Source organism: Seriola dumerili, unplaced genomic scaffold, assembly GCF_002260705.1.
Source record: "Seriola dumerili isolate Sdu_G_001 unplaced genomic scaffold, Sdu_1.0 BDQW01000138.1, whole genome shotgun sequence".
Classification (NCBI taxonomy): domain Eukaryota; kingdom Metazoa; phylum Chordata; class Actinopteri; order Carangiformes; family Carangidae; genus Seriola; species Seriola dumerili.
In genome coordinates this window covers 13,889,627-13,905,949 of record NW_019174393.1, presented here as the reverse complement: position 1 = coordinate 13,905,949, position 16,323 = coordinate 13,889,627, and the positions used below count along the sequence as shown (strand labels likewise).

Here is a 16,323-nt window from a genome sequence, read left to right as displayed (position 1 = left end):
TACTATTAGAGTCCCTGATCTGAAAATCCTTGGAAAATCTACAAAAACTACACATAATAAAAATGTTACTTTGAAAAATTAGACACCCTCCCAGGATACCCAACTTCCAGTCTACAACCTAAAACTTATGTACAAGAATCAGCATTTCAATTATTTCTTTCTGGTGCCAAAAATATAATCCATTTAGTTTCAAAAAAGGTCCACTTACAAGAGTTTTCCAGTTTTCAACTGAATCTCACGATCTAGATGCACTTTGCTCAACAAACAGAAAAAACTCCATCTGGTAAAGAGTACCATAAGATGTGGCTGAAAGCCCAGGAAAAGATAGTAAGTGGACCTTGAGTTAAATTTTGTCAGTCTATCATTTTTGTGTTTGCTGTAACAACAACCTGCACATCCCAGCTGGGCAGCAGCAGCAGCTCCTCCCTACCTCCATCTCCCATGGACAGTCTCTTCACAACCAGAGCTGGATACGGCAGCTCACACTCCATCGAGTTTGTTGTGTCCGCTGAGCAGAAGTTGAGGTTGTAGGAGACGGTGCTGTGACTCGGGGTGAAGGTACGTGATAGGGGTGGGCTCCTGCTTGGCCTCACATTCTCAGGCTGCACCGACTGAGGTCCTTGAGTAAATGTAAAGTAAGGAGAGTCTTTGGACTGGCCTGTGGGTGTTGAACAATACCTCTGCCATGTCTTAACCTGTCTTAAATCACTCCCATCTGCACCTCTCCTCTCCCCCAGAGTGCTAGTGATGGTGTATGTAATGTTAGTTGGCGTAGCAGGGGTGGAAGGGGTGGCCAGAGGGACGGGGGGACCCATGCTGCTCCTTTGGTAGGCTGAAGAGCTCGGCATCCCCATCCCTCTCCCCTTCTTCTCCTTCAACCTCTCCTTTCCCCTTTCCCCTTCGTCTCTGTGGAGGGCCCCTTTCTTCAGGATGGCTTCTAGGTTGTGCCTGAGGCCACACTGGGGGCTGTCGTAACTGCTCGAGGAAAGCTTGGGAATCTGGAAAGGTGAATTGGGCTCTCGGTCACCGCGCCACTGGATGGTCTGCAGTTTGCGGCAGATGCTGTCCACGGGGTTGTGCCGACGATTTGGCTGGGGCGTGTAATAGTCCATGCTGCTGATGGCAGGGCGGCAGTGCTGGCTTCCTGGCTAGAGGAGAGGCTGAAGTCTGAGGAGAGACAAGCAGAAAATATTAAGTTTATAGTTTAAAATGGAGACAAAAGAAAACAGAAATAAATGAAAATACTTAGTAGTTATCCTACTGGTAGATGATCAACAGTACATAGTAAACACCATAAGGTCCTGGATAAGTGGTTTGCCCTGTTTGGAGTAACTCACAGGATAGAGGAAGAAGATGAGCAGTTAGAGCTGCAGTGTGTCTGGTATACAGAGAATAATAGAGACCAATATATGGTATTTCAAATATGAAAAATGACAGCAATGGTATGATAAAAGCCATCTAATATCCAAATAGTTAATATTATTCCCAAGATCCAGTATCTATCATAGGCAGGTTTTTGTGATAAGAGCTGTAAAACAAGCAGAAGGAAATGAAGGACTGAAGAAAAGAAGATGATGAGGTAAAAGAAAGACAGATGGGGTACAAATTTTAACCTCCTAACAACACAAATTTCTTAATAAGGGACCGGAACTATGACTGGAGGGCCCACAGAAATGATTGTACATGCAAACCTGCCCACAAGGTTTCAAATCTTGGCTTCTCAGTGTGAAAAAAATGAAAGAAAGTACGTTTAAATCCAAAGCACCAACTACTTAGGCTCCAGGTGTGCAAACGAGCCATTTAATTCAATTCATCACGAATTTATAACCTATTATCATTTATTTCAATAAATATCTCATTTTCTCTGATAAACTCCCTGCAGTTGAACTAACAGGTTGAAATTGGATATTACAATTGATTTCATTACAGAAAATGAGCTACAATTATAAAACATTTAAAATATGTGTCCGGCCACGGCAGACACACCAGACACAGGGAAATTTAGCGCAAATGTAAGTCCATACAAACATATGCACCTGACCACCAAGTCTAAAAAACACTCACCTGCTGTGTCACACTCTCAAACAGCCTTAGGCTAATGGCAGAATGTGTATTTCTTGTTGCCGTGTAAAGCTTGTATGAGCAAATATCCACGACGAAATGTTTGGCTAAGTGACCAGGCGCAAACACAGTGAGCACGAGCACAGGTGGTTCGAAGCTGTGCGCTCGAGACAGGAAAGAGTTAAAACCTCAGTGGGTGTTCACGGTGGTAAAAATGAGGCAGCACCCCCTCCCTGCGGCTCGAGGGCGACACAGCAGCACCCACTATAACAGCAGGGGACCGCACAACTTCAAATTTATGGTGTGGTAAGTTTTATTGGTTTTAAGTCCAATAAATTAAAACGAAGAAATTGCACTACAACTAGCCTCCTCCTCCGCTACACGGACAGCGAAAGCTCCAAACTGCAGTGCTAGTCCATAAAATTAAATTAATTCGGATAAAATAAATAGAAACACAAATAAAGACAAAAAGAAATTCCCTTTAGGAGTGGGTTAGCTGTGTCACTGATGTACTACTTTGGATGTTTGGTGTAACTGCAACACAAGAATGGGACTTATTTCAACCTGAGCAATCAGTAAGCGGTTTAGCAGGGACAACTTGAAGGTGCACGGACAGTTTCATTTTCATCACAGCCACCTTTGAGTCAGACGTCTCTCCTACTCTGAAGGTAACCGGTAGACTACTAACGTGAATGTTGGGGATAAATATTGGTGACGCAGGCTGTGCTTTAATCTGGCAGTGAGTGTAAGTACACAATATTAATAACCTATAGCCTTCTAAAGCAGTCTGATATGTTCATACACATTGACCTGTACTGCATTGTGTCACCGTAGGCTGTATGTAAATGTTCGTGAAAGCCAACGATAGAACGTCTATTTCTGTTTACACCTGCATTTAAAAAGATATTTCAAAAATAAGAAACAATAGTCAAAAGGGTCTTCTATGAGCTGTTGTATAGATTTTCAACAGGAAAAAAAGTGAAGTAAGTCGTGACGAAATATTATGTGAATCAACCAACTTAAGTGAGTGAAGGACTGTCAAGTTCATTGCTCAGTCTGATACAAGCTGGTTTGGCTACATGTTTAACCTGTCCAGCAGGTCATGCTTCCAGTAATGCCTTCCTCATACAATGTCGCTACATACTGTATTTGTATATGCACATATTTGTAAGCTTTTTTGAAGAAGAAGAATAAAGTATAGGTGCATATTTAAAGTCTATTTTTATTGTCATTACTGCTTCAGGGAAGCAGCTACCTGTCTACCACGCCAATGGCTGACAACAGCATTCCAAGCTTTAAGGTAATGAAACAAGTTATTTTATTATATTATTATTTGGTTTGAATGGATGGTATGCAAAGCTTCAATAGATGTTGGTCTAAATGCCATTTTGATTTAAGAGCACCCACCCTCAGTAGCTGCTCCAGCTGCAGCATCTTGATGATTCCTTGGCTTCCTGACACTCAGAAATCCCCCCTGCTTCTCCACATAGAAGATGCTCCTGCACTGCTTCTTGTCCTCATGCTGCCGAGAGCAGCGCTCAAAGGCCTTGAGAGCCACAGTCATTCAACAGTGCTCTTGTCCTGACAACAAAATGCATGAACAAATAATCCAGCAGAAAAAGTCCACTTGCTGTCAATCTGAACAATCCTTTTCTGAGGCTATTGATTTAGCCCTCAACTTCCCTTGAAACAGAATGATGTCCAAATCGTCGCCATTTTCGGGGGGAAGGACACGGTGTCCACTCTGTTACTCTTCCTCCTCTTCCTCCTGGTGCAGCCTGCTCAGCAGAATCCACTTTCTCAGCTCACGCTAAGTCGCTGGAGCTTTGCTTGTTTTCTGACCCTGGACGCCTGAGCAGTAGACAGCAGGCTCAGGTAGAGATTAAGATGGACATGTGCAAACACACACACTCACCAGGACGAGTGTTGACATTGGTCTGAAAATGTTTGCCACCTATCGCCTCCATTGAAAGAGTTAATTACTGTAAATTTATCTTGTGGTTTATCATTACACTCTCTTATGATCTCAAGATATTGCACAAACAGACTGAACTTGTAATAGCAAGTGTATTTGAAGCCTTGTGCTCCCTCTCACCTCCTTCACTGTTCTCTTACACACCAGAAGATGGTTGGGTTTTCAGCCAAGCTCATATTTATAGCCACTTAATCCTGGCCAAACATTGGCTGGACTGTGTGTGAACTCAGGGATGCAGGTAACAGTGAAGAAGGATTATAGCTCATTCTGAGTGCCACTGTTCATAGTCTACTAGGCCTACTGTGTTATTGTGTTATCTTGTGAGACATCAAGATGGTGGGTATTCTTGGCTCTTTAGCAGACAACATGTAGGAGAGAAGGTTAACTGCTAAATAGATAAAAGAGTTGAAATCATGAGCCCTTATGTATCTGGGCATTTGATTAAAAAGATAACCAGAGACAAATTTACAGTGGGAAAAAATGAAATATACCGGTAGTTAAAAAAAAAAAAAGCAATACTCTGACCACTTTCACACAGTGCTGTGTTGTGGTTGCCACTGTGCTCGCCACTTTCCAGTACTGTAATCTGGGATTATGGTGTGAGCAACCTTCTGCATGAGAAGGGAGGGGATAAAGGTTCAGTCTAATCCCAGCCAATTGGAACAAGTAACTAACTGAATGGTGGGCCGGTGAGAAGAATCACATTACTCAGTCTTACAGAACAGTAGGACAGGACAGCGCTCCCAACTGTCTCTCCTCTCACTGCTCTTGATAAATATGACACATCTCTCTGAGCCTGTTGTTGCTGCAGCGCTGTGGAGTTAGCATGGGGACACAGGGGAAACTTGACTTTGATTCAAGACCCTTCAATGCTAATGTGATGCTACTGTATCAGTCTCTAGCAACGACATTTGACCTCTAGACGGGGTAATTGAGAAAGACAGCTTCATTGCAGTTTCACGGTCACAGAATCAAATGACAATAATATATTGATATATAATAATGATAAGTATGACGAACATAACAATTACATATTAATTTTGATTTTGAGTAATGTCATCTATAGAGATCTTGATAGTGTTCATGCATAAATTAAATAATAATTAATAATCAATATAATTATAAATCTTATAATATATATATACTATATTATTATTATATATATATATATATTTATGTATGTGTGTGTGTGTGTGTGTGTGTGTGTAGTTTTACAACACATTCTTTCATCTTTGAGTGAACACCACTAACATTACTCTTTAACATATTCAGAAGCCATGAGTGAAAAAAGCCACAACAAGAAATGATGTGTGTTTGCCTTGAAAACTATGATGTGTAATAAAGTATGTGAACACAATGCTCAATAAATGAAAAGATTCACTCTAACATGAAACTATTTGCTCTGTGTTTTTTAACCAGGCAGCTGACCTGGTTATCCAGCTGTCCTCCACTCTAAAGAGCAAACCAGACGTTTTTTCCTTTGGAACTGTCTTCACTGACCACATGCTCACCATAGAGTGGAGTGCGACTGAGGGCTGGCAGGCTCCGCTCATCAAGCCCTTTGGGAACCTGTCACTCGACCCAGCCTGCTCGTCACTACACTACGGCATACAGGTGCACTGACCAGGGATGATTCTAGCTTTTTATTCCTTTCCTTAACATTGATTTACACAGTATGCTGCCTCATCTATATCAGCACAAGATCTACTTACACAACTTGCAAGTAAAAATATCGGATTTTAATCAAGACCTGGTAAAGATCAAATAAATAGGAAAATGACCTTTTTGTTCAATAACCTTTTCAATTTATAAGTATTTAAAGCATATACACACACAGAAACACAAAAAACAAAGAAACAGGAAAGTTATTTGTTATTTATGCTTCCAGTTTGACTCCTGGGAGGAGTTATATTCTACAGTTAAAAACTAATACTTGTTTGGTATTTTATAGGCTATTCCCAGTGTTTTTAGGCCCAGTATGTTTGAGTTTGACTACTTATATGACTCTAATGACACAACTTTAACTAAATGAATAAATTACTTAGTGTTTCCCCACCAGAAAGTTATTCCTGATAGAATGGAGGGGTGGTCTTTGAAACAGCATTTAGACTTTTATTTTAGATATTAAACCTGTGATGATTTATTTTATTTATAAATTCCTGGGACATGTAGAATGAATATGTAATTTGGCACTAATTACAAGGAAACAGTCACTGTTGTTCGAATCAGAGTTGAGTTAAATGTCGGCGATATTTGGTGGGATGTCTGTGAAAGAGTTAGAAAAATGCAGTGCTTTTTTTTATTGGTGCCTTGGTTGGGGGGGGGGGGGTTGGGGGACTTGAATTCATGCCCTCAGTATTTCTAAAATCCTGATTCTGGCCTTTATCTCAGCCAATACTGTCAGGAAATCCTCCTTTAGGTTGTTAATGAAACAGTGTATAATAATAACATTGTACTACAGTATTCAAGAGCCATTTCACCATGTGTTACTATTACTATATTTACTTAACACTCTTCTCTTCTCTTCCCTTCTCTTCTCTTCTGTTCTCTTCTCTTCTCTTCTCTTCTCTTCTCTTCTCTTCTGTTCTCTTCTCTTCTCTTCTCTTCTCTTCTCTTCTCTTCTCTCTTCTCTCCTCTCCTCTCCTCTCCTCTCCTCTTCTCTTCTCACCAGCTGTTTGAAGGCATGAAGGCGTACCGTGGGGATGACAACCGACTGCGCCTCTTCAGACCGATGCTAAACATGAACCGCATGGCCAACTCATCTAAAAGAGCTTGTCTACCTGTAAGATGAATGGAATAGATGAATGGATGGACTGATGAAAGGATAGATAACAGCAAACAATAAAGTACTGTTATCTTTTTTCTGCCTCTCTCAGGCCTTTGATCAGTCAGAGTTGCTGGAGTGCATCAGACGACTGGTAGAGATCGACGAGGACTGGGTTCCTCACACAAACTCAGCCAGTCTGTATATTAGACCAACATTTATCAGCACTGAGGTAAGGAAGATCATCAAGTGCTGCAATCATTTGTTTTTTGAATGACAGTGAATGAAATTTAAAATACATTTCTATGTGTCCACGGCAGCCCTCTCTGGGTGTAAAGAAGCCGTCCAGTGCCTTGCTGTATGTGATCTTGTGTCAAGCAGGCTCTTACTTCAACAACGAGGCTGAGGCCCTCTCCCTGTGGGCCGATCCAAAGTACACACGGGCCTGGAAAGGAGGAACAGGAGACTGCAAGATGGGGGGGTGGGTAGGCACATACTGTGTGCATGCTTTAGTTTTTATTCGCTAATAGTCAGTCAATGCACTCAACTCGCACATCTGGCTGCTGAAACCTTAAAGACAAGTGCAGAAGAACCCTCAGAGCTACACTTCTTCCAGTTTCAGTTGGATTTATTATTGAAAATATCCAAGTTCTAGTTTTTTTCTGATATGAATGAGTCATGGTGTTTAATTTTATATACTTCATTCTTGCACAAATGGAAGGTGTGTGTTGGGTGCAGAACAATCATCCCTAATACAAGCACCAAATAGTCTTGTGCCCTCACACAAATCTAATCTAACAGCACTATTACAGTTGCATGTAGCGCTGTAGGCACTAAAGTAACTGAAGTAACTAATTGCAATTGTTGCTGTGGATTTATGCAGGAACTACGGGTGTGCTCTGTTTGCCCAGTACGAAGCAGTGGATTATGGGTGCCAGCAGGTGCTGTGGCTATATGGAGAGGACCATCAGATCACTGAGGCAGGAACCATGAACATCTTCCTGCACTGGATCAATGAGGATGGGGGTGAGTCTTAATCAATACCAGAGCTGTGTTTGGCCAGTCAGTCAGTAATGTAGATTGCTGTAAGTGGAAGATGTGGATGTATAATTGTTTTCATACTTGCAATGCAATTATTAATCATAGAACATGTGCTAAATGAGAAGCATCTGTTCGAGCATTTTACAAATGTGACCTCTACTGGCAGAACAGCTTCATTACAACTGCAGGACATATTTTTGCCTCAAAATTAACTTTTATTTTTTGATTTATTTATTTTTGTATGTTTTGTGTAAATAATGTATCATGTTTTTCAGAGGAGGAGCTTGCCACTCCTCCCCTGGATGGCATCATACTCCCAGGTGTCACCCGACAGAGCATCTTGGATCTAACCAGGAAATGGGTGAGAAAGACACACACACATATTTGCAGTAATACAGTGATATATGAATGCTAATGACAAAACCTTAAATTTCAGCATGCATGGATCATTTTCTTTACATTTCCTCTGGTCTCTCTGCTCTTTCCTTCCCCCAGGGTGAGTTTAAGGTGACGGAGCGCTACCTGACCATGGGCCAGTTGTGCTCAGCCCTGAAGCAGCAGCAGGTCAAAGAAATGTTTGGCTCTGGCACCGCCTGCATGATCTGCCCTATAGGACACATTATTTACCAGGGAGAGGTAAGAAAGACGAGTAGACCAGCACATTCTGAATGAATCTCTCTGTACACAAACCAAATTTAATTATATTAAAGTATATGATGGTTTATATGAAAATAGAACAGCTTGTTGTTTAACAATCTATGCCAAAGTGGGGAGCAGCAGTTGCCTGCAGTTGCAGCAGGATTTATATCTTCTGATCAAAAAATGATTTTGTCTTTCAAGAAAGACATACTTTTGTTAAATATAATATCTCCCCCTGCTCTGGCATTTTACAGTAAATGATGTTGTTAAGCCTCCTAACAAAGGTACTTCTTCATATTATTTTGGCAAAACAATAAATTGATTATTTCCAGAATTGCCTGTGTATAGTCCTGTCTGACTTTACATATTTAAAACCGTATAAGTTAATCACAGCAATCACCCTTCTCAGTTTCCTACCACTTGCTGTGTTGTAACAATTATAATTATTTGTAGACCATGTAATAGAACTGCAAGTTATATGTTCTTAAACAACTCTTTATCAAGATGCTCACAGCCATTGACACTAATTAAAATGAACTACAAAGTAAAGTATTCATTATACTGCATTGTTTACGTTATATGTTATTTATACATTAGGACTATTTCAACATTTTGGGAAATATGCTAATTTGCTTTCATGAGAGTTAAATGTGAAAGGTGATACCACTCATTTAGTATCTATGCTGTAAATATAAGGCTACTGAGCTTAGCACAAAAAATGGAAACAGGGAAACCTTGACTCTTACCAAAAAAAAATCTATAAAATAATCTGTGTGTCAAATAAATGTGATCTTAACTGGAAGGCAGATTTTATTAACTTCAGATGTAGCCAGGCTAGCTGTTTCCCCTTGTTTCCAGGCTTTATGCTAAGCTAAGCTAACCAGCAACTGGCTGTTGCCATATATTAAATGAACTCATAGCAAGACTGGTATCATTAAAAAAAATAAGCATATTTCCAAAAAAAAAGGCAAAATTCCCATTTAGCCCTCTAATTCTTCTTAATGATGTAATAAAGGAAGTTAAACTTTGCAAATAAAGCCTAATTTTATTCCAGTTACACTGTAGAAGGGTTTTGGTATCTTTGCTTGATTTTTTTTTAATTAAGAAGTACATTATGATAGAAGTAGAAGGTTAGGGCTTTGATGAATGATGCTCATTGTCTCCTGTGACCACATGGACAGTTTTCATCTTTACAAGGTCGTCAGAAGCCTGCGGCTGCTGGTTTTTTTAATTTAGATTTTTTAATTAGATTCACAGATCCAATTAAATTATTAAAACTGTGTGTTTTTGTGTGTTTCAGAACTTGCACATCCCCTGTCAGGATAAAAACTCACAGTTGACTTCACAAATAGCAAAGGAACTCACAGATATACAGGTTGGTGGATGCACACTCATACACACACACATACACACACTCATACACACACACACACACACACACACACACACAACCCACAGATGTTTCCCCTAGCTCAGTAACAGCTGGTTGAACATCTGTGTTCTTTACACCCCTGTCACCCTCAGGTCTCTGTTTTCATGTAGTAACAGGTTACTTCAAATAAAGCCTTCAGTGATGTGATTGTAGGTGAAGAAATGGAAGAACAGGAATCGGGAATAACAGGTGGCAGTAGTTGTGGGCCTAGATGACGATACCTAGAGCATGTATACTTTGTCACATGTCAGCCTGCGTAATGCTCACATTTATAGTAACCAACAATGAAGAGGCTTCACTGTAAAAAGACAAATAAATAGAAATGTTCTGACTGACTTTCTAAATTAAAAATATGGTTGATGAACAGAAAAACCTAACAAAAACAAATCTTCCCCCCAAATATTATTTATCTTGCATCTTCATAATTATTTAGCTACAGGATTGTTATGTGTGTTATTATGTAACTTGATGAGATCAAATTAACTTTTTTTTTAACAAACCCCATTGGTCCTTATTCATTTTACAGCCACTACATGCATTATTTTGCCTGCAAGTACATAATAAGTGAGATATCTTATTAGATAGTGATTAATGATTTGGTAATATGGCCTACAAATACACCACTTCTACAGTCTACACAGCACTGCAGGTTTAAACAGATTCATAATGTTCTTTGCTGAAGGCTTGATTTGTGTTAATGAGTGTGTTATATATCGCTGACTTTCAGTTATTGTGCTGTGTAATGAGTCAGCCTAAGATGGCTCTTGGTCCAGCACCGATCAGATCTTCATGTTGCAAAAGTGCAAATGCCTTTGTTAAGGTTTGGAGATCCATTCTCCACCAGAAAGAATTGTGCATGTTTAACAGAAAACTTGCAAGTCTTGTGTATTGCATAAAAAGGAGTAACATTAAGGAACAATAATGTAAAATATGACACTCAACAATCAAGAACGCTCTTTGAATCGGGGGCCACAACAAATGCAAACAATTTCATGGCACCTTCAATCCTGAATACGCCTTTACACCTGCAGTAAGCATTTTGGCAAAAGCTGTTGTCAGGGTGTGAGGATAACATCTGGCACAAAGGAAAGGTGCATGGACAGAAGCCAGGAGAAAGGTGTAGCTACAGAACCAAACATACTGTAGATTAACTGTCTCCATAGTGGAGTGTGGCAATACAATAAATTCAACTGAAAATGATAATGAACTTTAGATAACATAAACCAAGACTTTTTCCATTTTACCCCTCTGCCATATCTAACCACCAGCCCCAGAGTTAAAGCTGACCAGGAGTCATCTGACCACCAAACTTCAACCAAATCTGGGACGTTTTAGACACCCTGTTGATAAGCAGAGAGGTGAATTCACAACCACCTTCCAACTTCACTGGTGAAAGGGAGCTGAGAGTAGAGCGAGGTCACATTAATGACTTGGGTTACATCTGTAGCTTTTACAATCTTTTTAGTTCATTCTATTGTGCGCTGAATAAAAGCTCTGCATTGTTGATGTGATAGATTACAGTTTGAGTGTCATTGTTTGTTCACTACACCGAATAAATCCGTACTGCTGAATTGTCAAGCTAAACTTAGTGTACTGGATGAGTATTACCGACAGAATCAGTGGCTTTTTGTGTTGGAGCTCCTCTTACATACACTGGAGTGCATACTAGAGTGTATGTCTCTTACATTCACTGGAGTGTATGTAGGTGGAGTGTATGTTAGAGAAAACCTTGAAGCCTATAGAGAAAATCATAATGCTGTAAGTATCTTGCAGATACTCTGAGGTAGGTGCTTATATAGGTTTCGTTTTATTGAACAACTGACTGAAACAGAAAACTTGCTCGATAACCAGACTAAATAGCTACTTATTTTCACTTTATTCATCCTACATGGATTATGGTAGCTTCAGTCACTTAAAGTTTTTTCACATTTATCAAAGAACTACATGGATTTATTTCTGTGAAAACGTGTGTCAACCTTCTGCTCTTGCTGCCATTGTTCTGTCGCTGTGCTTTGGTTTTCCAACTGTTAGAAATATTCTCGACTGGGGAGGAACTAAGGACTTTCAGATACTTTCAGAGTAGCATCGTAAACTTTTCCTGGATTTGCCCAGCACAGGCCTACACTACATAGTGGACTAGTTAGGTAGTAGACTTTGGGTTTCAGTTTCTGTCCTCCTGAACTTCTTAATGTCCTCGAAACACTCTCCTCTTTAACTGCGACTTTTGTCCTCCCTTTTGCTTTGTCTTTCTCTTCTGCTCTTGACAATTAGCATATCTGCTCCATCAATCAGGCCTTGTATGCATGCGTGACATGTGTTATGAATGTGTTGACCACATCTTTATGTGCGATAACATCTTCCTTCGTCCACAGTGCTTCAGAGAGAGAGAGAGAGAGAGAGAGGGGGGAAGAGAGAGACAGTTGGCAGCCTAATGGCGGAGCGTGGAGAGTTGGAGATAGGGGCAAGACAAACTCCTGGATTCTCTCATTAAGCTCGCTGTAATTGCACAAACCCAATTATTGCCACAGCCTTTTGTGATCTTCAAAGCCAAGATGCTGCAAATGAAGCCTCGAACAAGTGGGAGAGGAGGAGGAGGAAGAAGATTTAGGCAAGGGGGGGAATGGGCGGCAGCAAAGCTTAATGAACAATAAAATCGACAAAACGCTGGAAAACGCCGCGCTCCTTCCGCAGTGCTGTTAAATCTGTTGACATTTCATTTGGAGGGAAGCAGCACAGTGTTATCCCCCCACACACACTCGTCCTCCCGCCCCTCTTGAAGACAACATTGTGCAACAAACAAACGAGTGGTCTGAGGCAGCAGATGAAAGATGGGTTTACTAAGTCGCCCTGCTGTTCCTCTTTCAAGTTAATTAGAAATCACATTCTTTTGTTTCCCCTTCGCAGGCGTTTATTTACTTTCTCACTTCGACCATTAGAACAAATTTGCAACATGAGACACAAATAATTGGATTTGTCTCCGCGGCTGTCATGGATTGGGGAACATTTTGTTTTGATTTTTATTATAGTGCCTTTTCTCTGTTGTGTTGTGTTCTGTTGGTGGCTGAGTTTGCAGATTTGCTTACGGATATTTGATCTCATATTTTGATTTGTGTTTTGCTCGCAATTAAGCGGCAGCAGGCAAAAGAAGTTTAGTGCTTAGCGACATGAGATTTTTTTTTACTGCTCAAGCCCCAGAGAACCAAAGATTGTCATATAACCTCTTCATGACCTTTGTTCTCTTACAGTATGGCCGGACACCCAGCGACTGGACTTTCCTGGTGTAGCAGGGATAAAGGAGCCTGGCGCACACGTTTAAACAGTGAACAGTGTGTGTACAGAAAGACATATTATTATGCAACAAACCAAAAACATACTGTACATGTATAATAATAAGGAAACAGTGTATGAGCAATATTTGTAGTGCAACTGCAACATGCTGAAGAAAAGTTGGCTCTGCGGTGAGTATGTCGTACAACTTTACTTCCTTTTAAACTTAAATTAATGACAAACACACAACTGTCCAAAATAATTAACAAAAGGGGCGAAATATCTCATGCAATACTGCACAATAACTTACACTGTCTCTCGCCTTCCATCCAACCAACATCCAGGATACAGCTGTAGCTTTGATACAACATCAAAAGCAAAAAAAAAAACGTGCAATATTAGTTACAGAGAATTTCATATTTCTTGTGTCAGAGTTACAAAGCAGCTTTAAAGGGACTTGAATCTGTGGGTCTGGTGTGAAAAGATTAATTAAAAAAAAGACAGTTTAGGAGGGAAATTTTCATTTTCAGTTTTAGTTGATACTGTATACTGCGCCAGTGTCTTTCTGGCGTTCACTATGCAGAATTCATGGTCATTTCTTTCTGGTGTTGTAAGCAGGTGTGTTTTAGACAAAATACTATCTAAAGTCCTGATATAATAAAGAATAACATGTTAACTTAAACTATGAAATGGTCCGAAGTCTTGTCAATGTTCAGACCAGTGTAAACCTAACTCACTCAGTGTAGCACAAGAAATGTTCAGCTGACGAATAGGACTTTTGTGCTACTTTAAAGAAATAGTTTCATATGTTTTTTGATTTCTTCATGAGCTTTAGATGAGAGGATTCATTCACAGTGATAATAAGACTCCAGGAAGTCACTGCTACCTGGCCAAGAATTAGTCAGACATAAAACTGCGGCGTGTCAATTTTAGACTTCACCTTTGTATGAATTATACAAACAAGATATAACTTGTTAATTAGTGAGTCTTAGAGGTGCTGGGAGGTGTTTCCTTTGAATAGATACAGGCTCGCTGTTTCCACCTGTTTCCAGTCTTAATGCTAGGCTAAGTTAACTGGCTGGTGGCTGTAGCCTCATATTTAAAATAGAGACACAAGAGCGGTATCAGTCTCCTCATTTAACTCTGTTGGATTAAAATGGACCTATGTACCTCGTTATGGGTACTGATATTTTCTGGTGATCAATATATGATGTCTTAAGTCCAGTAGTTGAACTACTCCCTTAAAGATGATAAATTATAATATAGTATATATATGTATATGTATAATATAATATGATATATGTACCATTAAGAAATGTAACTTCTCTCTGTCAGTTTGGCTCAGCTAATAAATTCACAGAGTACATTTTAAATGTTGGCTGTTTTTCAATGTCATGAGTGCTTTAGTAAATGTGAGGAGAGCACAGAGAGTATAAAGAAAGCATTCGCACTCACACTGCACCTCTGTATCTTTTATTATGAGGAAGATGTTTAGTTCAAAAGGCTTTGTCTTCGCAGAGAAAGATCTTTTGAATCAAACACACTGTACACTGTGTGTGCTGGAACTTTCTTCATTTTCACTGATGAAGTAGAAGGCGGAATAAAGTGTGTAGTCAGTACCTCCCATGAACGTCCTCATGCTGCTGTCTTTGTCCGACAGTAAAGCTGCTGTATGTGAGGTGGTGACTGTGGTGATGATGGACCTCTGGACAGAACAAGGAAGTCTGAGATCCTCTTAGGAGTCACAGCCAGGATCTGCAGGGATGCTTCCACAATCCTTAATGATGCTGTGGAGTGGCAGTGTTTTCCTGCCATCCCACACACACACACACACACACACACACACACGCACACACACACACACACACACACACTCACACTTATAGAGAACCTGGAACAGAACCAAAGCCATCAGTATAATGGAGTCATAACAGAAAACCATCAAACCGGAGAGCACTTGGCTGTTTGGCTCTGTACACACGTGCGCACACACACACACACACATAAACACACACGCAACATAATTCAGGATACGGATATAGGTAGTAGTTTAAAAATGAAAACTCAGGTGGTAAATTGTGTCCACTACCAAAATCAGGCCTCATTAACTGGGCTCTTGTTTGCATATCTGCCTCTGATTGCAAAGGATGCACATGTATGTGTGTGTGTTGGTGTGTGTGTGTTTATGTGCGCACATGAGGGTGTTCAAGGGGGTACCCAGTGGCATGCTGGATGATTTTTGGCTCTTTGTGAAGACAGCTCATTTTGGCGGCATCTCCTTCCTTGTGTTGTATTGGCACAGCTGCTTCAGAGCCCAGCGAATGTGCATGTACACACACACACACACACACACACACACACACACACACACACAGAGCACATACTCCAAAATGCCAAACTCCCATCTAGCCTGCTTCATCTAGGCCACTGGTGAAATTACCGCAGCACGTATCTCAGTGTCTTACACTCTAGTGTAGATTCTTTTCCTTTCGATCAACTGCTCACAACAGTTCAACAATAATTAGCTGTGAACTTGTTTGTTTTTTTGCAGGCTCTTTTCTGCATCACTCACCCACTGGGATCATTAAAATTAAAAATCTAGTGTGATCTAAATAACCTCGAGACAGGTGAGGACATGGTTGTTTAGGGGCATGTTGAATCATAGTTGGAAACCACTCCAGCAAATTGCTTCATAGACATCCACTGTGAGTTGACAAGTGTTGATTGGACAGTCGCTTGTCCACTCACAGAGCTGATCAACCTCTGAGGTGACGGTTTATAACTATGTTGAAGTGTTGAAGTAACTCCCATGGTGTGAACTGATGAAAACACTGGCAATGTGCTGATTTAACACGGTCTGAGACTCTGATCTGATTATGTTAGACTGAATTCTTCGGTATTGTTCAAACCCATTTACAGAATATTAACTTCATCCACAGCAGTGGTTTCCATTCTTTTTCAACTCATGGCTCACTTGAAAAATGTCAAAAATGTTGGCAGCCCCCATCCAACCCCAACAATACGGAGGCCAAATAATATGTTCTCAGAGCCCTTTTTTAAAAATAATAATCTGTCTCTTGACTCTCTCTCCTTTAAATTCTTCCTGTTTCTAAACAGCTATCCATTTTTGATTCGTGTTGCCAT

General features: G+C 40.3%; 2 protein-coding genes across 3 annotated transcripts in view; one reads left to right on the top strand and one right to left on the bottom strand.

Moving 5' to 3' along the window:
* lrmp (lymphoid restricted membrane protein) overlaps positions 1–1,112 on the bottom strand; it is a 31,000-nt gene extending 29,888 nt beyond the window's left edge. The window contains exon 1 of the mRNA XM_022749150.1: positions 431–1,112. Coding sequence (XP_022604871.1) covers positions 431–1,112 — 682 coding nt within the window. The remainder of the gene's footprint in view (positions 1–430) is intronic.
* Positions 1,113–2,704: 1,592 nt separating this feature from the next.
* On the top strand, positions 2,705–14,412 carry bcat1 (branched chain amino acid transaminase 1). Of its 2 annotated transcripts, none has more exons than XM_022749469.1 (11): positions 2,705–2,729; positions 3,305–3,361; positions 5,456–5,650; positions 6,708–6,818; positions 6,913–7,032; positions 7,121–7,281; positions 7,684–7,826; positions 8,117–8,202; positions 8,337–8,477; positions 9,781–9,855; positions 13,158–14,412. In XM_022749469.1, the coding sequence occupies exons 2-11, from the start codon at positions 3,332–3,334 to the stop codon at positions 13,194–13,196; spliced, it is 1,101 nt and encodes a 366-aa protein (XP_022605190.1). In that variant the 5' UTR covers positions 2,705–2,729; positions 3,305–3,331; the 3' UTR covers positions 13,197–14,412. The 2 variants fall into 2 exon arrangements, with proteins under 2 accessions (XP_022605190.1, XP_022605189.1); XM_022749468.1 differs by having other exon boundaries at positions 2,707–2,806.
* Positions 14,413–16,323: the final 1,911 nt, after the last annotated feature.